Below are 22,718 nucleotides of genomic sequence, written 5' to 3'. Positions count from 1 at the left end.
TAAGTTTATGATATTTTTTTGGTTTAAAATTTGTTCAGTTTGTTTTTATCTTAAAAGTTCTTATAGCTGTTTTTCAAATATGCAACTTCCTAAGTTATTATTAATTTACAACAAAAACATAAACTTAACCAAGATTCTAATTTTCATTAGTAAAATATTAGTATGTCGTTTCCCACAGTTCTACCCAGGGCTAAACACACTGCAACAGTAGGAGGCATTTTTCATGTTTTGTTTTTAAAGTACTTCAATGATATTTCTGCTATTTAACTGCTGATAGTTGGCAAAAGTTTCTATTTTATTAGAAGTGTGACAAGTTTCTCTTTATTGAAAAAATCTAAAAAATTTACTTTAAAATTGTTTGACTTCATGAACTGCAGCTGTAAGTATTTCTATATATTACTATATATATAGAGAGATACTTACAGCTGCAGTTCATAAAGTCAAACAGCTTAATAGTAAAATTCTATATATCACTAAATAATAATTTGTTGAAGGTTAATTTGGTCTAACTTTTGCTTTAGGTAATCTTTCTTCATGGTTTGGGGGATACTGGGTAAATAAATATTTTCTTTAAGTTTGCTCCATTCATAATTTCTACAATTTAAAGTTTAAATTGTTGTCTTGGGATTTTCTTAGACATGGATGGTTGGCAGCCTTAGAAGAGATTGCTCTGCCATACGTTAAGTACATATGTCCCAATGCGTAGGTGTTTTTTAAATGCATTCTTAAATTTTAAAACTTTGTACTTTCTTTTAAAACTTTCTAAATTTTTTGTAGCATCATTTTTTTAGACCAGTTCAAAAAGTTACTCTTAATATGGGAATGTCCATGCCCGCGTGGTATGTTTTTACTAATATAGTAAATAATGTGCAATTAGTAAATTTTATATATATGTGTGTGTGTGTGTGTGTGTGTGTGTGTGTGTGTGTGTGTGTGTGTGTGTGTGTGTTTGTGTGTGTGTGTGTGTGTGTGTGTGTTTGTGTGTGTGTGTGTGTGTGTGTGTGTGTGTGTGTGTGTGTGTGTGTGTGTGTGTGTGTGTGTGTGTGTGTGTGTGTGTGTGTGTGTGTGTGTGTGTGTGTGTGTGTGTGTGTGTGTGTGTGTGTAAATAAAATCATATATATATTGAATAGCTATCTATTTCGAAATTTATACATCTTTATCCTAGAAGTTTTATTAGAAATAGTTTTTTTATTTTTTATTATAGGTTTGATATTTATTCACTAGAAAAGGATAGTAAAGCAGATGAAGAAGGGATCCAACACTCTGCAAAAGAATGTTAGACGTTTTACTACCCTCTTTAAGATTATTTTGTGTGCTGAGCGCGAGATATTTTTTAGTACTTTGTTTTCGTTTTACCTCAATATAAGCTGAAATGGTTGCAGATAGTTAAAGGGTTTTATGTGTTGTTCTTAAAATAAATCTAAGGTATGATGCGAGATTAACTTGACAAATCAAGTCAATAAAAACTCGTCAATTTTATGCTCAACAATCGGTTAGAATTTAATAGTAAGAAAAAGTGCCGCACAAATTTCAAGATTATCGAAGTTTTTTTCTCTCTTTTAGTGAAAAAAATCATCAAAAGTGAAGAGGAAAATGGCATCCCTTCAGATCGCATTCTAGTTGGTTTGTTGTTAAGTGCTCTTAGTTAATAATTTCTGTTTTATTTATTGCAACCTCGTTATCGGTTTTTATGTTATTTTCAGGAGGGTTTAGCCAAGGCGGTGTTGTTGCTATTTACACCCTTTTAACTTATGAGAAAAAATTAGCTGGGTGTATTGGTCTCAGCACTTACATGCCTCTTCATAAAAAGTTCCCAGAGGTGGGTTCTTCTTAAAAGAGTTCTTTTTCTGATGTTTGTATTTTGATGCGTTTTTATTTATTTATTTTTTTTTTTAAATACCCTTTTTTTAGATGTGTAACGAAATCAACAAAAATTCAGAAATATTTTTGGCTCACGGTATTTATAACACTTTGTGTTACAATTTCACAGTTTAAATGTTTTGTCATCATTTCAGTTTTATTTGCCTTCAGGGGATGCCGATCCTGTGGTAAAATATAACTATGGCTTGATGACATCTACTTTATTAAAAGGATTTTACAAAAACACCACACTCAATACGTACAGCGGGATGGCCCATAGTTCTTGCATGAAAGTGAGATTTTTTAATCTTAACAAATGCGAAGGGCGTGTTATTATTTCGTCTTTTAATAATGTTTTTCCTTTAATTATTATAGGAAATGCAAGATGTTCGATCGTTCATATCGAAAGTTTTACCTCAAAAGTAAAAATCACGTTACAAATTTTTTCGATAGAAAAAACTTAATTCACTTTTTTTAATTTTTAATGGTTTTTCAGTTACTAGTTAATTATCGGGAATTTTTATTTCATCCTTTAAATGTAAACCCAAGAAAACGATTTCATCATCACACCTCTCTATATGTAATTTGAAAAAGTAGTATGAAAATAGTCATTATACGTATTTTTGGGGTAATTTTCGTTTCTTATTAATACGCTATTTTAGATTTACTATGTTACCAACTGAATAAATATTTAGTTTTTTTATGATGTGGAGTTTGCTTGGAGTGTATACTTTATTCCAAAAAAGGAGTTAAGAAGGTTATAAATAATGCTAAGATTTTAATCATTAAATATACATTACATATATTTAATGTTATAAATTTGTAACAAAACAAAAGTCTATTAATATGCAACACTAAACTAGTTAATAAGTGCAAAATCCTGTACTAAACTAGTTCGAGCTCAATAGTCAATTTTTAAATATACGTGCTACTAACATACTATGCAACTGCATAATGAACTTTACCAGAGTAATCCAAGTAGTCTGTCTCCTGTTGTATGTTATTACCATTGTAATTCACTGTCATTCGATTCGATTTAAAGTAGAGTTATCAACATTTGCACAGAACGATTAAAGGTATTTTTTTGTCGGTAAGCATACACTGAACATAGTTTGCACAATGTGAAAGTCACTTGTGTTTACAAGAGATCACTCAGTTTGCGTAGGTAATACTTAAAAATGAAGTTTGTTTTTATCTCATTTTCCTTTCTTATAAGAAAGTTATAGAATGACTGAAATATTGTTAATTATTATATTAGATATCATTAAAGCAATAACATTTGGAGCGGGGAATGAAATGGGGTTTAAGCTGTCGATTTGGAGAATTAAAGTTTGAATTAGTAATTTGATGCTCCCAATAGAAACATCAAACAGCTAATTCAAGCTTAGATTAACTAGAAACTGTTATGATAATTATAATAATTATATTGATTAAAATAGTCTTTGTACTATAAATTTTCACACAGCGTATAAAATCAAATTAAATCAAAATTTTACGAAAAGAAGCGGTTTTTTTTGTTCGTTGAGATGTCCCATTAATATTTCTATTTTCATCTTAATTTTTTAACTTCAACTAAATTGTCAATTCGCTATTTTTATTTTAATTTTTAAAAAGTTTAGTTGAAACAACAACAAAAATTTCTCTTCATTGACTAGCGAAAAGAACACGATGGGGGGAAGGGGGGGAAGGCGTGGGGAAACTTTGCTGGTTTTTTATTCGATAACTTATCCCTAAATTAACTACTGCAATTTTTTTTTTTTTTTCAAGCAGAACAAAGAAAAATACAAACTCTATAAACAGAAGTTTGTCACAAAATTATTTTTTTCAATATAAAACTTCAATAAATTTTATTGATTTGTTTTCCTTTTATTGACAAAAGACCATTGATCTAAAAAATTGACCTGAGTTAAGAGGATTTAAAGGCCAGAATTTCATAAAAATCCAATTAAATAATTTCAAATTTAGTACAAGTTGTAGACCTACTTGGATAGTTTTTAGGTTGAAGTAAGTTTTTAGTTTTAAGTTGAAGCCTAAGAAAGGAACCGATGACTAAAACTAAGCAAAATATTAATAAGCTGAGAAACCATGAAATCAAAAAGAAAATAAACGTAATCGCAAAAAAAACTCTTAAAATTTTATAAGTTACTTGATTTCTCAAAGCTTTTTCATTTTAACATAATCTCACTTTAAAACTTCTATTAAAATAAATAACTGCTGAACATACACCAATTTTAATTATTTTATTACAGCAATATTGACATATAGGACATCGAGACCAAACTATTGCATTTAGTGATTCATTGACACTCCGGGTTCCCATGATCCTTTACAAGCATTTGTCTAGTAAACAATCGCTACTTGGTTTAAAAAAACGGAAGCCCACAGTTAAGGTTCATAATTTAATTTTCGTTCTTCGTTTTTTTGCGTTCGTTGAACAAAATTCTACTTCTGAAATGATTGCTTCTCCAGCAATCATTTCAGAAGTAGAATTTTGAACTTTACTAATTTCTGGTGGTACATCTTTAAATCGATTTCCCTGAAATATTGTTTTTAAAGGTTCACAAGATTTTTTTTTTTACCCATTACAGCATTTCAACTAAGTAAACCAAACATTAGACAGTGGTAAAATGAAGAAAGCATGAGTTTGTTAACGTCTTGTAATTTCAAATTATAGCCAAAAAACGTGTTTAGAAGTTACAAAAAAATTCTTTTTTAAAGAATATTCACTACTATTTTTCGCATAAATAAAAACATTGAAAGTAAGTAGAGATCATTAATTTCAATCTTTTATTAAATAAACCTTTTAGCGACATTTTTTCAGTTCAGTAAAAGATTTTCTAATTGGACTTTGCATTAACATTTTTAAATTAAATATTTTTCCATTTTGCTCGCGTAAAAAGCATTTTTAATTTCAATTAATTTTTTTTAAAAAAAGGGAAAAAATAAAGATAACTATCCAAGTTCACAAAATTTATAATTAATTACCATTTGGCAACCTTTAGAGATAATCACAGCGGTACATCTTTGAAGCATTTTGTCGACAAATCCTTATTGTTTTTATAATTTTCTTTTCTAACTTGACAATCAAGCTCCTCCTATAAACTTTCAATAAGATTTAGGTCAGGACTTTGGGTAGGTCCAAAACACGCACATTAGAAGGTGTGAACCAATTTTTCGCTGCGTTTGAAGTGTGTTTAGGGTGATCATCCTGCTAGACACTATTGTTAACTTTTTTGCTTTGACATGTGGTAGCATATGTGGGTAGCATATGATTTTTCACCTAATTGGTAAAGTATTTGGTATCTATGATGCCCTTAATTTGAACTGATACATAAAGTCACGGGAAAAATGATCCCAAAACCATGGCACTACTTCCCACGTGTTTTACGGTTGGTACAGTGTACCGGGGGTTTTCTTTTTTTGTCCTAACATCCTTAATACCATCAGATGAAAACAAACTAAACTTACTCTCCACAGCATTTTACTAAAACCAATCCAATGTAAATGCTTTTTGGAGAGTACTGACAGTTCACATAGCTAATGATCGTCACTTTCAGTAGCTTTTGTTGGTCGATCATATCACCATTTTGTTTCTAAACTTCCCCTCAATACTTTTATCTTGATCCATGCCCTTAAAAGCTGTTTGTTTACTTTTTTTTGACGACCATCTTCCACTTTTGCGGTCCATAGTTATTAATTGCATAATTATTAACTGCATAATTATTAACTGCATAATTATTAACTGCATTTACAACTAATTTTACAGAGATCTTTGTGCTTTCCCATTTTTAAATTTTTGATTTTAACAACTTTTTAATGAAACTTGCTGAAAAAATGTAAATATGGTAGCTTTAAAATTTTTTATGGGTGAACATTTTTAAATATGATTTTAACAACTTTTTAATGAAACTTGCTGAAAAAATGTAAATATGGTAGCTTTAAAATTTTTTATGGGTGAACATTTCACAGACCAAGAATGGTTTAAATATTTTCTGTTAAAAAATTGTTGCAAAAAAAATATGACTGTAAAAATACTTTTGTCTGCAACTGTGAAAAAGATAAAATGTAAGAAATGTTGTTACTAGGACCGTAACCATGAAAAACGATTTCCGCATCTCATTTAAAAATCATTATATACCAATTTTAGTAAAAAATTTTAGCTTATTACAAAATAAGGTTATGGTAATTAACTGTTAGTGGAAACGGGGCTGAACTTGATAGAGTTTAATTTACTTTTAACTTCCTTTTTTTATTTTGAGAGTTTGAGCATTTTGCAAAACAACGTGTGTTACAATAATATACATTCAAGGTTCCTTGCAATTTATTTTATAAGCGTAATTTTCCTCAATGTAAAATGCTCTTTGCACAGTTCACATTTGTGTTTGATAATTTTTATGGAATCAAAGGAACTTTATTTTCATTGTTTTTAAAAGTTTTCGAAAATTTGTTTTTCCTTTTTTTTTTCTAATTATGAGTTAAGAAAAAGTTCGAGCTTTTTATATTATTATATGACTATAAAAGTCGATAAAAGATTAAGTAAAAATCAAATCAAAAACACCACTAGTTTGAGTCGAAGTAAAGATTCAAAACATTGAAAATGACAAACATCAGTCCACTTTATGTGTTTCAGTGTGAACATCAAAAAAGCAAGGAGCATAATTTTTATAAGTTTACAGAAAATGTTTTAAACGTTTTACTGAGCGAATATTGGTTACTAATGAATGAAAAGCAGCATGATCTCGAAAAAATGTACACAATACATTCTTTTGATTTTGATTTTGATTGGTTTGCAGAGGAATTTCAAAAACTTTTATTAATTTAAAACTTTCCCTAAAAACGTTTTTTCTTTTTTATAAAATCATTTTCCTGTTTTACTTCTAAATAATAAATAAAATTAATATAATTGAAATAGTGAAATAGAAAGAGGAAAAAAATTATATGGTATAAAAAATATATAAAATTAGAAAACGTAAATAAAAGTTATTAGAAAAATTCAACTGTAATTCAATCTAATATGATCTTTGTACTGTGATTAAAATATTGTCAAAATTAAAAGACATTTGGTATCTGCATCATTTGTGCATTGTTTTTGGATTAATTGTGTATTGTTTTGGACTATTATGGTCCTTCCCATCATCCCCTCCAATTCCGATATCCATGATTAATTATAATGTCTAAAGAGCATTTGGTTAGAGCAGTCCAAGACGTTATTTGTTTAAACTAATATCCTTCCTAATAACAGAATGTTTTAATTAATTCTCTTTCATTGTTTAACTCTTAATAAGGCAAAAAAACATCCTCAGATAAGAGGTGGTGCACTTCCTAAACTTTTCGAAAGGAATTTTTACAAAATTATACAACAATTTACAAACCCTAAATAATTCATGAATGAGGGCTGGCCTCACTTTCGTAACAGGATAGTTGTAATATTAAAGTTTATATTTGTATATGACTAGTGCATATATATATATATATATATATATAAACTAGTTTGTGCATCAAATTTATTAAAGGAAATAAGTAACAGAATTTTTATGATCTTAAGTTAACTTTAATTTTGTTTATTTAATTCTTGATAAAAAAAAAGGCACTTTTATTAATAGTTTACGAATACTCTCCTTTTTATTCACAAACAAGCTCTGTTTCACCCTTCAAATAATTAAAATTCTGTTTTTGTAGGGTGGAAAGTCAATAACAGCCGTTGCATGTAAAGTTTAAATCAATAGAAGAAATCAACAGTTAAAATTAATTTTGTTTACAATAGTTGTAAAAGTTTCACGCATTATATTGCACAATTTATTGCGTGCAAATGATGGAAGAAAAAGAAAAGACGTTAAACAATTTCTTAAAGGAAAAACACTTTTAATGTTGTTTTTTTTTTCAAAATGAAAAATGAAGCATTAACATCCTCTTTCTGCCTCCACTTTCTTTTTTGCAATTAATTCAGAAAAGTGTGATAGAAAATAAATTTTCGTTGGCGTTGATTTCCGAAAGTAATATAATTATTCATAAAAAATATGTAATCAATTAAATAACAATAATATTATAATATATCTTTTAACAAAGGGAATAAAGTTGAGCAAACTATTAAAATGCCTAAATCATGGACACGATCAGTAACAAGAAGCTCGATAAAATCTTTACCATGTCGATAACACGAAGGTTGCATATCGATTACATGAGGATAGCGTGTGGATGACATGATAACTTTTTAACATGATCGACAGCATGAAGATTTATATCATCTTTGAATTTGTTTCTCTATTTTTTCATCTTTTTTTTTTTTTTTTTTTCTGATTCCAGAAAATAAAAAAATAAAATAGTAAACCAATAGCTTTTTAGTATCACGTTACCTAAAGTTGCACTTACGCTTTAAAGGTAATTTTCGTCGCACTCTTTAGTCATTGTTGACGTTAGTGCTACGCTCTCTTGAACGTAGAGCCACTTTGATATTTTCTTAACGGTCATTGACCGAACTGCTTCTCGCAAGGAACGCGTCAATAACAGATAAACAATCGGGTTAGTACTTGAAACAACAAACGGTAAAGCGACCACTAACCAATTTATAAACCCATTAAAATGAATATCGTTTAACTCTTCATATACATGAACAAATGTAAAAAATCCCCAGCAACAGAGGAACGGCAAAACTATGACAGCAATGTTTGCCGATATTTTTAGTTCTTTGAAGCGGTTCAGGTGCATATTTTTATTGAAATGACGATGCATATCTTTGCTCTCGCTTATCCTCGGATACATGACAGTGGAGAGAGTCTTCAATCTTCGTTTCTCTTGTTTTAGCTGTTGATACGCGTTAAACAGGACCATTGCGTAGCAAAAAAGAACAACAATCATCGGTACAAAGAGCAGTGTGACTGCACACAAGTAAAAAAAAAAGTTCGCATATGTTTTGAGTTCTATAGGTATGCGAATGATAGATAGTATGAAATATGTGAAACTTATTGCCCATACAAAAAGCGTTGAGTACCTCGCTCGAGAAGAGGTAACAAACTTTGGGTAGCTTAAAGGAATAGACACAGCAATCGCTCTTTCAATACTAATTACGCTGATCTGTAGTAAAGATACTGATGCGAAAAGAAGATTAAACGACGGAAGCAGAAATTTATTAACTCTGTTTGGGATGCCTCCGATGTACTGATTATAAATTACAAAACTGAGAAACTCCAGTATAACACCAATATCTCCAACTGCTAAACTGCACAAAAAATACCCAGTCGGTCTAGGTAAACATCGGTGCCGTAGAACAGCATAGAGAATTAGAGAGTTTGCAATTAATCCAAGGGGCAAGCATATAGAAAGCAGGAGGTAAGTATACAAGATGTATTTATGCAAATCAAAGGTGTTTTGATCAAGAGCCACAGCGCATGAAAGGTTGATTTTTTTTTTTAAATAATCTTTTCCAAAAGCAAGGCATAATTTTGTCAAGCTTCTGTTCGAGCAACAAAATCCGTTGAAAAACTCGTCTTGTGTTGTGAGATTCGGATTGAAATTATCTAAGTTGTGACATAACACCAATATGTCCGAAATAAAAGCATTTTTTTCTCCACCAAAATGCTGCTTAATTAAAGAAGAGCAGTTTGAAAAAACCATTTTATACCAAAGACACCAAGATTAATCTGAAGCCTCTTTTTCCCTTTTGTTGTTTAAAACAATGTGGAACATATGTCTATAAGCTAAATTTAAGTAGCAACTCGTAGGAATAAAGGTTGCTTGTTTGCTGAAAATTGTTTTAAATCCATTTAGCTTTTGTTCGAATTTCTATTGTGAATTGAAATAAAAGGCGGCAATGAAGCTCAAAATAAAAACTGGCTCGTAATTCTGATGATCATTATTTATATGAAATTTCGAAGTAACGTTTTGGCGGCGGATTAACAAAACTAAAAAGGACGCGTCAGTTGTGTAACTAAATTATAACAAGACAAATAGCATCAACGCAAGCATCAAGAAAACAGACAATATTAATAAGTTCATAACAATATTTTTCCCTCTAAAACCTAACAAGACTACTTTGTTACTAAAAGCTAAAATAACTGCGTTTTGTTTTAAATATTCAAAGTTTTTAATTCATTATTTTAATCGTTCTTGCAATTAATCCTTCCTTTTGTCATCAGATAATTTTTATTTTAAACTAAATAATTAAGATTGGCGTGTTTGAGCAATCGTGATACCACTATAGAGCAACTCTCTGATATTAATTACGTGATTAAAGTATTAGACAAGAAATAATTTTGTATTATAACAACCTACCATACAATATCAGAATTTATTCATCAAAATCTTTTTAACGAAGTTGATGAATTTAAGATGGCGCCAAATGACTTCATTAGTAAACTATCAATTGTATTAACATAGCATAAATTTTTTTTGTTGGTTTAGAAGTTATTGTTTTCATGTTAATTAGAGTTGATGCCCCAATCAGTAAGCTGTTCGGTGTTTGACCAATCACTAAATTGCAATGGATTTATTCATTCCTGATAAAGTTTATTGAATTGATTTGTATTTTTTTTTTATTTTATTTTATTTCGTACAAAAAATGACTTTAAACAATTTCTAATGACGGCGATCTGATTTACTTGGCAATTAACAGTTACATTGTCTCATTACTCATCGGTTGCTTTAGATTTCTAGACAGATAGTGTTAAAGAAACGCATAGCTGCATTTATTTGTTACAAGCAGGCGTACCAACTTATACAAATAAAAAGACACAAAAATTCATGATCAAGAAGCCAAAAAATGCGCTCTTAATATTTTGCATTAAATCGGAGATTGTACTAAAATTCATTTAATTTAAATACCACAAATATCTAATATAGCTTTTTCTTACACAATATAAAGACGAAACCAAAATCAATTAAAGATGATGTGTTGCACTATTTATGGATCGTGGTAACAAATATCAATGATGATTACAAAATTTTAATAATCAATATTGAATCAATGTTTAGTTTCAAATTTGTACAATTATTAACTTTTATATGCTTTCTTTATTTATCTTTTTCAGGAAGCTTTAGATCATTATGAAAGGTCAAATTTATTTCCCGTTAAATATTGATGTTATGCTAATCAGAGAAAAATAAACCTTTACTTTTGAATATTTTTAATAAACGTTTATTTCAACTGTTAGTAAATTTTTATACATTTTTCACTCCACGAAGGTTACTTCATGTTTATGCATTTATAGATATTTCATTTGCATAAAAAGCTCTCTGCCACCCCAAGGAGTTCTAGAAAATTCAAGGCAAACCAGTTCAATTGTGACAAATTTTTACATCAAATTTCCGAGTTTCCGTTCCTAGAAGCAAATAACTTCCTCAACCAGGGTTTAGTTTCAATCAAAGATTCAATTATTAAATGATTGACATCAACTGTTGAAAGTTTGAAGTTAAAAAAACCGGAAAATGAGTGAATTTTCTTGTGGTTTTAAGTTGTTTTTTTTTTATTTTAATAGAATTATATTTTTTTAATTTAGAAGCCGCCTACATTTTGATGGGAAAATGTGAAATTTTAATAGGGTTTGATTTTAAAAAACATATTCTTTGTATGGCAATCAAACTTTTTGTTTGTATGGCAATTAACCTTTTAATTTCTCCCATATTTTTGTTTAAATAAAAACACGAAGATGGCCTCCGCATTTGCGCCACTAATATCTTTCACGTGTACTCATTAATATTCTTTAACATTGGAATGCGATGTTTTGAACATAAATATAAAAAACAGTACGAAAAGTTACGAAAAAACCTACCACCCTTTCGAATGTACCTTCCAGAATTTTGAAAATCGTTTTGAAAATAAAAATTTTTTTTATTTAAAACAAGCATTAATTAGAATTCTTTTTTTTTTTTTTTTTTTTATCATTATCTGAAAAATAGAAGTGTCAAACTTGTTAGAGCAGTTATAACGATTTACCAATTTTCACAACTGATTGTCAAAATAGATCTTTTGGGCCTTTTAAAGTTTAAAAATGATATTGTATGCGGTGTGTATGAGTTTCATGCATGAGCCCCTGGTACAAGTAGTTTGAATGAGTTTGACCTGAGGGAACACAATCAAACGAGTTTTTATTGCACTTCACCCTTTGGAATTTAATTCTGCAATAGTAAAGTTGAGTTATAAAACACAATGAGATATTTTCAGTGGGTTTTAATGGGTGACTTTTAACTTTCTATTTTCTTTCTACTTTTGTGAAGAAAACGAGTTTATCGATCATTAATAAAAAAAAATACATGAATACAACTTTTTATAAAACTGCGCTTTTCTCTCTCTTTCCCTCCGTTCTCCTCTCCTCTCCTCTTTTTCTTTCGCATCACAAGATTTATCTAAGATTCATCTATCGCATCTTTTAAAATCTCTTTGCGGACGCAGAAAACAAAACAAAAGTTGCTCATTGAATTTCAAAAATTTTACCTTATCTTAATTTAACTAAAAAGTCTACAACTCTGATTTCTATTAAAAAATATTTTTGAAAAATAATCTTGCAATAAAACAATTTTGAAATGGCCAAAAAATGGCCAAAATGAAATTTTTATGACTGGACCTTTATCTAAATTTAATTTACTCTCAAAGTTTTTTAAAATGAAAGTACTTTTTTTGCTTAAACTTATTACCATTAAACGTTATTTCATTATGAAAATTGAGAGTGGGCAAAATCAAGAGGGGGCAAAATCAAGAGACAGATGATGAAAAACTCAGGGAAATGAAATAATGATTAAATTCCGTATTTTACCATTAAAATTGATGCTATATTTCAACAATAAATAATTGATTTACAAAAACTTTTATAACATTAAATTCTTTTTTTTTTTTTTTTTGATCTCTGGAACTTAAGGATGAGTTTTACAGAAATTTTTTACTTAAAATTTTTGATAAAAAAACATTTTTTACAACTTCTTTCTTAAACGCAATTAAAAGATTGAAATAACTTTTGAGCAAACATTGATTGGAAAAACTCGTTGCAAATCATTGGATTACGACCACCTAACATATCTAACAACTTTCCCCCTGAAGACAACACATCTGTCATTTTGCCATAAGAGTCAGAGAGGAAGAATACCATTGACTTTAATCAAGAAAATTCTTTAGATAAGTAAGAACCTGTGAAATAATAAAAAGAAAAGAGAAGGAATTAAAACAAAGAATTAAAAAAAAAATAGGAGATAAAATTTAAAATAACAAAGCATTTAAACAATCATCAATAGGCATCAAAGTCTCCCTAAATAAATTTTTGGTTTTACCTTAAATTTAAAACAAAATTTCAACGATGCTTTTAATCCGAAAGCATGATGATCCGCCTGTCTTCTGGCCTAATCTTGCATTTTTTCATTTCTTATGGCTTTCTATTTAACATGGCTTCCTATATAACACGACCGAATTTGTTGCCTTGAAGACAAAAAATTAGTGAGCCGAAAAGTCTTGTCTTACGACGTTGAATAAGATTTAAAAGTTTCAAATGCACAGATTTAATAATATTTGTATAATTTAAATTATATATCAGGAGGTTAAATTAATTTTGAAAGTCTTTTAAAATTTTAAAAATTAGCATGAATTTTAAATTTATATATGATTTTAGCATTTTAAATTCTAATTTAGCAATTAATCTTGAAAATTTAACAAAACTTATTTATTACCAAAAATGACCAGTTTTGAGTCTTCAAAATATCATTCGCAGCATGCGCTGCTTTTATTTTTTAATCAAAAGAAATCTGCAGCTGATAGTCATCGTTTGCTTGTAGAAACTTCTGAAGAGCATGCACCATCTGTTAAAACATGCGACTACTGGTTTAGACGATTTAAAAGTGGTGATTTTGATCTAAGGAGCGCCCTGGTCAGCCAAAAAAGCTTAAAGATCTGGAATTGCGAGAATTATTGGATGAAGCTGCAGTTATTAAGCGTTTTCAATTGATGGATCCAAAAAGAAGGTAAATGTGTGCCATATGCATTGAAAGAAAGAGGTTTGCAAAGAAGATTGGTAATGAGTGAAAGCCTTCTCCAAAGGTACAAAAGAAAATTCTTTTTATATTGAATTGCTACAAGTGATGAAAAATGGATCTATTTTGACAATCCAATGCAAAAAAAAGTTGTGTTGTGACCCTGGTCAAGCGCCAACATCTACGCCAAAGCGAAGTATTCATGGTAAGAAACTTAAGCTTTGCATCTGGTGGCACCAAAGAAGTGTGGTGTATTATAAACTGCTAAAACCTGGAGAAACTATAACAGGCATACGCTACCAACAACAATTGATCGCTTTGAATCAAGCTCTTAAAGAAAAACGATCAGATTACGCCAAAAGACACGATAAAGTAATTTTTCAGCACGATTAACGCTTGTCCATATGTTGCAAAATGCGTAAAAGAAACGCTTGAAGAATTAAGATGGGATGTTTTACTCCACCTGCCATATTCACCAGACATTGCTCCATCAGATTATCATTTGTTTCGGTCAAAGCAGCATTCACTTGGAGAGCAGCATTTTAATTGCTTTGAAGAAGTCAAAAGGTGACTTGAATGCTGGACCAGCTCAAAAACCCGAAAAATATTTTTACAATGGAATTCATGTTGCAAAAAAGATTGGAGAAGGTTGTTGCAAACGATGGAAGTTATTTTGATTAAATACATTTTTTACAATTAAGAAATAAATATATTTTTTTATGATAATAAAAAAACCCTCAAAATTAAGTTAAGCTCCATTATATATTTCGCAATACCGAAAAAGTGCTGTAATGTTGGTTATAGAAATGGTTATAACTTTGGTTATGCATATTTTTCCATCTTTCGGTAATTAAATCGAAAGATGGAAAAATATGCACCTCATCGTTTCTATAAGACTTTTTAGTAATAAAATGGTTGTATGGAGAAATGTCAATTGGATGGCTGAAAATACATTTTCGTTTGGTTTCATGCAAACAAATTTTAGTTTGGTTTCATGCAAACAAATTTTAAAAGACAAATTTTAAGACAGTTAAAAGATAAAAATATAGATTTCAGAAAAAATAATAAAAATTTTTGTTTCAGAAAAAAAGTTAAACGAATCTCGTGCGCAGGTGAACTCTGACCAGTGACTAGTATGGAACAATCCAATCTTATAATAGCGGGTGGTGGGCTTAAAAACCCATAATGAAAGATTGTCTTATTACAGTTAGGAATTCTTGCAATATGAAAAGAATGAGCGAATTAAATACGTTCATCTTCATTAAATTTTTATCATAGAGTAGGGTCATTTTATAAAATAAAATGCACAGAAGAAAAAATTACGTTTCATAATCAAGTATAAGTTATATAATAAAATATAATGAAAAAGTTTGAAATGAAAAAGTGACAAATTTGTAAATAACATGTATTACTATTTTCGTTTTAACCATAAAGACCTAAATACTCTTTATTTACATATAAATTTAATGTTGTTTAATTACATACAAGTTAAATGCCAATTACACAAAACGATGAATGTCAACTCTATTTACGATTTGATTTTACATTTGATTTGATGAAAAGAATGTTGGCATTTTTTGGAGCTGCAGTTTGCTCTTTTTGTTCAATCTCTTTTTTCGAAGATTCGCTTTCATATTTCTGTTTCATGTTGAAACAAATCAAACGTTAAATGTTACATTTGTAAACATTTTTTATTGATCGAATGCCACTACTGCCAGTGTGAAGACTATTTCTGAAAATGGGCGATTGTGTTACCAACTTTGTGATTTAAATGTAATAGAGGATTTTAATGTAGGAGAGTTTTATAAAAATCTTCATTTATTTAAGCTTTTTATTACACTACAAGATTGGTAAATTTCCAAATACTTTCATAGCCTTTAAAAATTTCGTAATACTACTCCCCAAATTCGGCAGAATTAAGTGACACCTGCCGCCATTTTTCCCTTAGGCAGTTTGCATTTCATGCTTGCCCAAAGTTTTTCAATTGGATAGAGTTGTGGTATGTTTGCAGGATTCATGTTTTTTGGGAGAAAATTGAAGCCTTTTGGTTAATAACATTTAATTAATTTCTTAAGTAATGACAAGATGCAAGATTAGACCAGACGACGTGCAAATCATCATGCTTTCTGATCATTAGCTTAAGTCGCCATAAGTGCGTAAAAAGACATAAATCTGAAATCCTTTACGCGTATTTGCTAAAGTTTTTGTAAAACGTTTAACGCGGCCTGCGGTAAATTTGCAAAGAAAAAAGTACGCTGGAAACGATAAATATGTGTAATTACTGTGGTAATGTTGCATAAGAATGTGTAATACGCAAATTTATCGCTTTTATTATCGTTTACCGTTTTTACATTATTTACATTATTTACCGTCTTTATCAATTTACCGCTTTTCCTATCGATACACAGTGGAGTATTTGTATGACAAAACCGCTCAAAAATATTTTATGAATTTTTTTTCGCTTTATTAGTTTAAAACACAGAGTTTTATTAAAATTAAATGTTTAATTAAAAAAATAAAATTTTTTAAAGAGTAATTTATTATTAACAAAAAGACATATTCGCTTATCAAAGCTTCATGCTGAGATCATCATATTGACTGCTTCTTTGGAAAAAGGCAACGTTTTTTTATGCCGTTTTGATCTAGAACTACTTATGTATGGGTCTGAACTCAATAGCAGCCTATTTAATACGTCTGTATTGCAGTCGATACGAGAAAACTTTCGACTAAAATTTTGTCTGTACTGCCGAAAGTGTTTGTTTCGGGCTTCAGCTGCCTCCTCGGATAACTGGCCGATAGGGAGGATTGCATGAGTTATTACTTCGGCACCATGCATCAAAACTTTATGCATGGTTGGAGACATGGGATACCAACCATACAGATTGATATACAGTTTAGCAGTTTCATGAGCAAAAGCGTCGAATTTAACAGCATCAATTTTATATCCACTTGAAATGACTTCAAGAATAACGTGTAAACCTTTTATCAAATCCAAGTTAACACCAGTTATTTGTGAAGATAATTCCGGGTTTGAAAAAAATCTTCTTGACGTATTGCCGTCATTCGTATTTCCAAACCCTGCTTTAGGTATATCTACTTGAAGCCCTAATTCTTCTTTGAAGGATGTTTGTATTTTCTTCTTTGCTTCTTTGACAATTTTTTTTTCCTCGTCTGATCGAGCTTGCCACTTTTGTAAAGGTATTTTATAAGCTAAATGAAGAAGCGATTCAAAAAAGCGGATCCTTGCATGAAGAATCGAGAGTCCAAATGAGATGGTTTCCGTATTGATTGGCTCTTTTTTAATCAATTTATTAAAATCTTTCGATGTTTGTCCACAAATGTAGCACCTCATAGTTGATGTAGTATCAGTTGCAGCGTTGCACACTTTACCATCTACTATTGTAAAAAGCAAGGTATGCTTTATTTTTCCAATTTCATTGGGCAACCTTGTTTCCCTGAGATTCCTTATTTGGTTTTTTACGTGCTCTATCTCGTCCATTGTTATGTCTTTAGATTCACTAATGAAACGTATTCGAATGGGCCTGCAGAACCTTGGAGATGAGGTGACTGAGTTTTGCCATATAATTTTTTCTTGTTGGCCATCAATTTTAACAATCATTCTCAGAGGTACTAAAGAACTTTGAAAAATATTTGCATCACTGTCGGTGTTGTTTTGAAATTTTTGCTTAAATTTTGCTTGTTGCGATCCATCACAACCCCATTTTGATATTAAAACCATATTTTTCTTTTCTTCAATTGAACACTTTTCTACAACCTCTGAGACATATTTATATAAGCGTAATGTAGTGTGGTCAAGTAATGCTTGTAGTTGAATTTCAGCTGTTGTTTCGGTTACTTGTATCGATTCCTTATTAGGGTAACATTCTTTTTTGGCTTGTTGTATTATTGAGTAGCAGGGGTAGACACTTTTGTTTCTACTTTGAATAAGTTCCCACTGTTTTCTGGTAAAATCGCCTTCTACAAACAGTGCCAGTGCCTCTTGAGGTGTTAATTTATTGACAGTTACTTTTTTAAAAGCAGAGTTAAATGCTTTTCGGTATTTCTTTGCTCTGGTAGGCGTGGCCGTAATTTCTTTAATAAATTTTGAAACATCAGTATTTCCTGAAGTGTGCTGGCTCATTCTGGCTGCGTACGTCAACTCATCAACAGAGACCTGTTTGCGCAAATCCATAGTTTTTCGACGCTTGCTGCAATCACTTAGTTCTATAAATGATTTTGATGGTCGTCCAGGTTTCTGTCGAATGTTTATTGACCAATAAGGTAGCTCGATGTTTGATTTGAGCCATTGTTTATTGTTTTTTATAAAACTTTCTTGTTTATAACTTGCAGCTATCCATCTTTTCTTGAAATCACTCTTAAAGAATTTTAAAATTCTTGTTATGGTACTTTTTTGATCTATTGGATATTTCATGACTGTTATAAGGTGTTCTTCTAACAACGAAAACTTTTCATCAAATTTTTTACCTTTACAATCTTTCATTATTTCATATAACTCTCTTCTAGTGAACAACTTTTTGACTTCTGTCGAATCTACATGATAAATAATAAAATCAGTAAATACATAGTGGTGTGACCTTAATGAAAGACAAATAAGATATATATATATTTTTTGAGATTTTATAGTTTGATAGTTTAATATATTAGATACAATTTAAGATTTACGTAGTTTGGTTAAGTTTGTACAAAAATATTCAAAAATTAGACAACAAGAATTTATTTTATAGCTATTTCAAGACGTTTTACGAGATTGTGTATATTACGAAATGGTCTACACACTATTTTTGAAGCGTTAATATAAAAAGTGGCGGACGTTGGCGGATAATTTTACAAAAGTATCTGATTGTTTACAGCCTATAGTTATTGCTCGTAAAAAAATTATAACTCGACAAGACCATACTTGTTAACAAAAACATTATTACATTATAATTTTATATGAAAATTAAAACTCAAATAGTCCATCATAAAAACGCTTTATATTATGCACAATAACTACAGAAATTTAATGTAATTTTATTTTAAAATATAGGTCATACCTTCCTCTGCCATAATTAGCCGTTTATTTTTTCAAAACTGAACAATATTATAATAATAGCTGCAATAGCAAATGTCACAAATTTTTGAATTTTTTTTTCCCACGAAATTTCAAATAACAACGCCACGTTCTGAACAAAAATACGACAAAAGGAAAAATCGAGAAGAATTTTCTGTTACATAATCTAATGAAGCAATTATCTAGCTTGAAAATAATAAAGTTAATAAGACTTTTATGCGAACTTGATTTTTTGACTTTTGAGCGGTTTTGTCATACAAATACTCCACTGTGCGATAATCGAAATGTTAAATAAGAGTTTTTTTAATTTGTTATTATCATTTTTATTAAAAATTATGCGTTTAAAGTTTTAAACAAAAAAGTTTTTAATCATCAGATTTTTTTTCATCATCTGACTTGAATAAAAGATTTGTACTTATTATTCTCATTCCTCTTTAACTTCTTGTTGATCTGGAGTCCCTTTATTCTCTCGAGTGTCTAGCTGAAGTTGTTGTAACTCTTTAGGTCAAGAACCAGTTTCAGATTGTGGTACTTGACTTGGAGAAGCCTTTAGAGGTGTACCTCTTTTTTTTTTTTTCTTTTTTTTTTTTTTTTAAGTTTTACTTCCCCTCGGCTATAATGCCAATTTGAAAGTGGGATGTTTGACGCTTGCCTACATCACCCCGTTTAACGTCTTGGCGACAAATAGTCTTTCACCCCGATGGATCTGGCTTGAGAAATTCTGGGTTATCGAAAAAAACGAGCTAAAAGAAGAAAAACTCAGATCTTCTACCAGACTTTAGCAGCTAAATGATCGAGCTAGTATCACCGGTTTACCACATTGGTTCACTACATTGGGTGCACCAATTTTTCGGATGAGCTTTACGATACTTCACTTGATCTTACCCATTAGGTCAAGAAGTGGTACACCTCTTTTTTTAGTTTTAATTTGACTTTGTTTTTGAGTCTTGGTTTTAGATTTTCCCTGTTGTTGAGTTTTCTCCGGTGGTGGTAGTGGTGGTGGTGTGACATGAGGTAAACCATATGGCTCACCTTCAAACGTTTTTTCCCATTCTTTGAGGTTATAAGGAACTCTTATGTAGTTCTGACTTACAAAAGCTAATATGCTAGTGATTTCTGGGTTTACATTATACCTAAATCTGTTACAGTTCTACGTCCTACTAAAAACATCCTTTCTGATGAAGAAGAAGTTATAGGTATAGCTATGTAACTTCTATCCACACCAACTAGCAAGGTTAATTCAGTTTTTGTTTAATCCCACTATTTCAAGGCTTTCATTTCCCTTTCAGGTATGGCCATTGTCAAGGGTGGCTTAAATTTTGATTGGATTGACTGTGAAGTTCCGGAAGATTGCGCTGAAAACTGCCTCCTGTTTTTCAAAAGTTCAAAGTCCACTGGATACATAGCTTCATCAAGGTCTGATATTTCTAGCGAAAAATGATCATCACTCAATGACTTGTAGAACTGGATTGTGGTTGGGTGAGTGTCAACCAATTCCTTGATGGCAGCTTCCCTTCCTTCCTCGCTATTTGCTGTTTTTTGAGTATATATCGTTTATAATATGGGTGCAGAAATGAATTGATATATTGTATTTGTTTCCAATGCCATATTGGGTAGCTTTTTCTCAGATTCTTCCATGAAGTACTGTAGGCACTCTGCAACTGGAGGGTCACACTCATTTACTGTTCTTTTGCAAAGCAAGTAGAAATTTAATGTCTTTTTAAACTATGTGCATGGCCACTAAGTTTTCTAAAAACCAGGAATTAGAGCATCTTTTACATTCTGGCAGATGATGTAAAATGTTGTAAATACTAACGAACTCTAACTCATTCGGAATCAAACTTTGAAAATCTGATTTGTCTAGGGTTTCAAGAGCAACCAGTAAACCAAATTTCAGTCTAAGAAATAACGTAAGCATCATGAAGTTGGAAATCCATATTGTTACCAGAGGCTAAATTATCTTGACTGGTTCTATATTTGCTGCCGCACATTTCTTGATGTCCTGCCAGTCCAGTGGACTTTGGTGGGTCATTTAAGCAAATCATTAACATTTCTTGATTATAGTATTTCTGAGTTTTCTACAGTCTTTGTTAAGCAAGTGTTAAGAAGATGTTAAGCAAGTGTTAAGAAGATAACTTTTTAAGTTCAAAAAATTTGGTAACATAATGCAATGTAAGGGAGACGAAGGAATCACCATTTCTTACAGCCCATCTGTTGTGAAAGCTGCCATTTCGCAATGCGGGATGTCTCTCTGAAGATGCTTTTTTACATCACTTCTTGGATTGAGATATATGATAAACAGCTTGTATTTGGATGATGTGGTTGGACTTTTTAGGGTGTAGAGATAATTCATCAGTATTTTGAAGCCAACAGTTTCAATAACGTGAAACGGAAGGTTAGAGAGGAATAGTGCCAGGGTTAGGGTGGTGACAAATTCCAACTGTTGTACACTTTGTGGAGGTCACTTTATCGCTTCAATAAAGTCTCCAATTTTTGTTTGGCGAGATAGCGGGTAGTAGGATCTGAAAGAAATTAGTGGAATCACAAATTTTAAAAAAGATACAAATTACAATGTTTCGATAGTAGATTCATAAATACTAAATATATAAACTACAAGACACATTGATGTGCTTTGAGCAATTTAAAAAACATTTTTTCATTAAAAAAAAGTCGCATTTTACTCAGAAATTCCGGTTTTCGCTCATTTTACCGCATCTTCGCATAATTAATGAGATTTAAAATATAAACTATTGCAAAAAATAAAAACACTTTAAGTGAGCTTTACTTTAGCTCTACTGGTGCTACCTTAAGACATCTTAGTCACGTTTTTGTATTTATTGCACTGAGCAAATCCTGTTTTCCTCTTCTCTGTCAAGCTTGGTTACCGTTATCGATAAGTACTGTTTTTACGTATTTTTACGCAATTTTACCGTTATTTTTGGGTTGGCTTCATCACCCATAATAATCCACTTTTGACTTCTTTAAAGCTTTTCTTGTAGCAGATTCGACCGCATTTTTGGCTTTTGATGAATTGCTGTTGGGGCCTTCTAGGGAGTTTCTACTTCTTGTATGTTTTGAAGCCATATTTATTTTTTTACTTTTCGGATTGTCTTCTTGGGAACATCCTTACGGGACCCAGAACGGAGTACTCTGGTTTTGCATCATTTGTTCATCACTTGTTGACCAAGTTTTTAACTTGATGGACCTCTTTCTCAGTTTCTTGACTTTCTTTCCAATCCGCGACTCCACGATTTAATGACACGACTGACAGTTTTCCTTTGAACCTTAATTTTTTTTGCTACAGAAGTAATTGAAACATAGCGATTTTTAAACTCCTATTCTAAAATGAATTTTCTTACTTCTACTTGCGAATACATTTTCTTTGTTTACAATCAATATTTCTACTTTTATATTATTTGAAAGGGGGATAAAACTACTTTTATATTATTTGAAAGGGGGATAAAACTACTTTTATATTATTTGAAAGGGGGATAAAACTACTTTTATATTATTTGAAAGGGGGATAAATTTCCTTTAAAACAATAAAAAGTTTTGTTTCTCGAAATATTTCAAAAATTCCTATGGGTTATTGACATTCAGACGGTCTTTATCAGAAATAACTTTATAAAAAAATTTTTGAACAGCTTTTGCTTTCCTTTAAGAAACGTCCATTTTGTTTTTTTTTTTTTGCTCACAGATCTGTGACACTAACTTACAGATCTGTGACACTAACTTACAGATCTGTGACACTAACTTACAGATCTGTGACACAAACTTACAGATCTGTGACACTAACTTACAGATCTGTGACACTAACTTACAGATCTGTGACACAAACTTA

General features: G+C 30.6%; 3 protein-coding genes across 5 annotated transcripts; 1 reads left to right on the top strand and 2 right to left on the bottom strand.

Annotated features, from left to right (window-relative positions):
• The first annotated feature begins 62 nt into the window (after nucleotides 1-62).
• LOC145180447 (acyl-protein thioesterase 1-like) lies at nucleotides 63-2,665 on the top strand. Its single transcript, XM_090077872.1, has 10 exons — nucleotides 63-207; nucleotides 522-553; nucleotides 637-702; nucleotides 792-839; nucleotides 1,205-1,275; nucleotides 1,564-1,623; nucleotides 1,704-1,819; nucleotides 1,912-1,957; nucleotides 2,032-2,153; nucleotides 2,236-2,665. Exons 1-10 carry the CDS (start codon nucleotides 163-165, stop codon nucleotides 2,284-2,286), a joined length of 657 nt encoding a protein of 218 aa, XP_089933998.1. The 5' UTR covers nucleotides 63-162; the 3' UTR covers nucleotides 2,287-2,665.
• A 5,426-nt stretch (nucleotides 2,666-8,091) lies between these two features.
• LOC145188064 (histamine H2 receptor-like) lies at nucleotides 8,092-10,831 on the bottom strand. 2 transcript variants are annotated; one of them, XM_090077871.1, is made up of 2 exons: nucleotides 10,129-10,831; nucleotides 8,092-9,784 (listed from the first exon to the last, which is right to left on the bottom strand). In XM_090077871.1, the coding sequence occupies exon 2, from the start codon at nucleotides 9,469-9,471 to the stop codon at nucleotides 8,233-8,235; it is 1,239 nt and encodes a 412-aa protein (XP_089933997.1). In that variant the 5' UTR covers nucleotides 9,472-9,784; nucleotides 10,129-10,831; the 3' UTR covers nucleotides 8,092-8,232. The 2 variants fall into 2 exon arrangements, 1 of the variants encoding a protein (XP_089933997.1); XR_016449648.1 differs by having other exon boundaries at nucleotides 9,673-9,784; nucleotides 10,707-10,821.
• A 5,407-nt stretch (nucleotides 10,832-16,238) lies between these two features.
• Nucleotides 16,239-19,145, bottom strand: LOC149892395 (uncharacterized). 2 transcript variants are annotated; one of them, XM_090080487.1, is made up of 2 exons: nucleotides 18,292-19,145; nucleotides 16,239-18,181 (listed from the first exon to the last, which is right to left on the bottom strand). In XM_090080487.1, exon 2 carries the CDS (start codon nucleotides 17,996-17,998, stop codon nucleotides 16,382-16,384), a length of 1,617 nt encoding a protein of 538 aa, XP_089936613.1. In that variant the 5' UTR covers nucleotides 17,999-18,181; nucleotides 18,292-19,145; the 3' UTR covers nucleotides 16,239-16,381. The 2 variants fall into 2 exon arrangements, with proteins under 2 accessions (XP_089936613.1, XP_089936612.1); XM_090080486.1 differs by having other exon boundaries at nucleotides 16,239-19,145.
• Nucleotides 19,146-22,718: the final 3,573 nt, after the last annotated feature.

This window comes from Hydra viridissima, unplaced genomic scaffold (assembly GCF_058129835.1).
Source record: "Hydra viridissima isolate aposymbiotic clone 2 unplaced genomic scaffold, HvirCarnegie_v1 scaffold_2, whole genome shotgun sequence".
NCBI lineage: Eukaryota > Metazoa > Cnidaria > Hydrozoa > Anthoathecata > Hydridae > Hydra > Hydra viridissima.
Note: the sequence above shows the minus strand (reverse complement) of the source record. Positions and strands in the feature narration are given on the sequence as shown.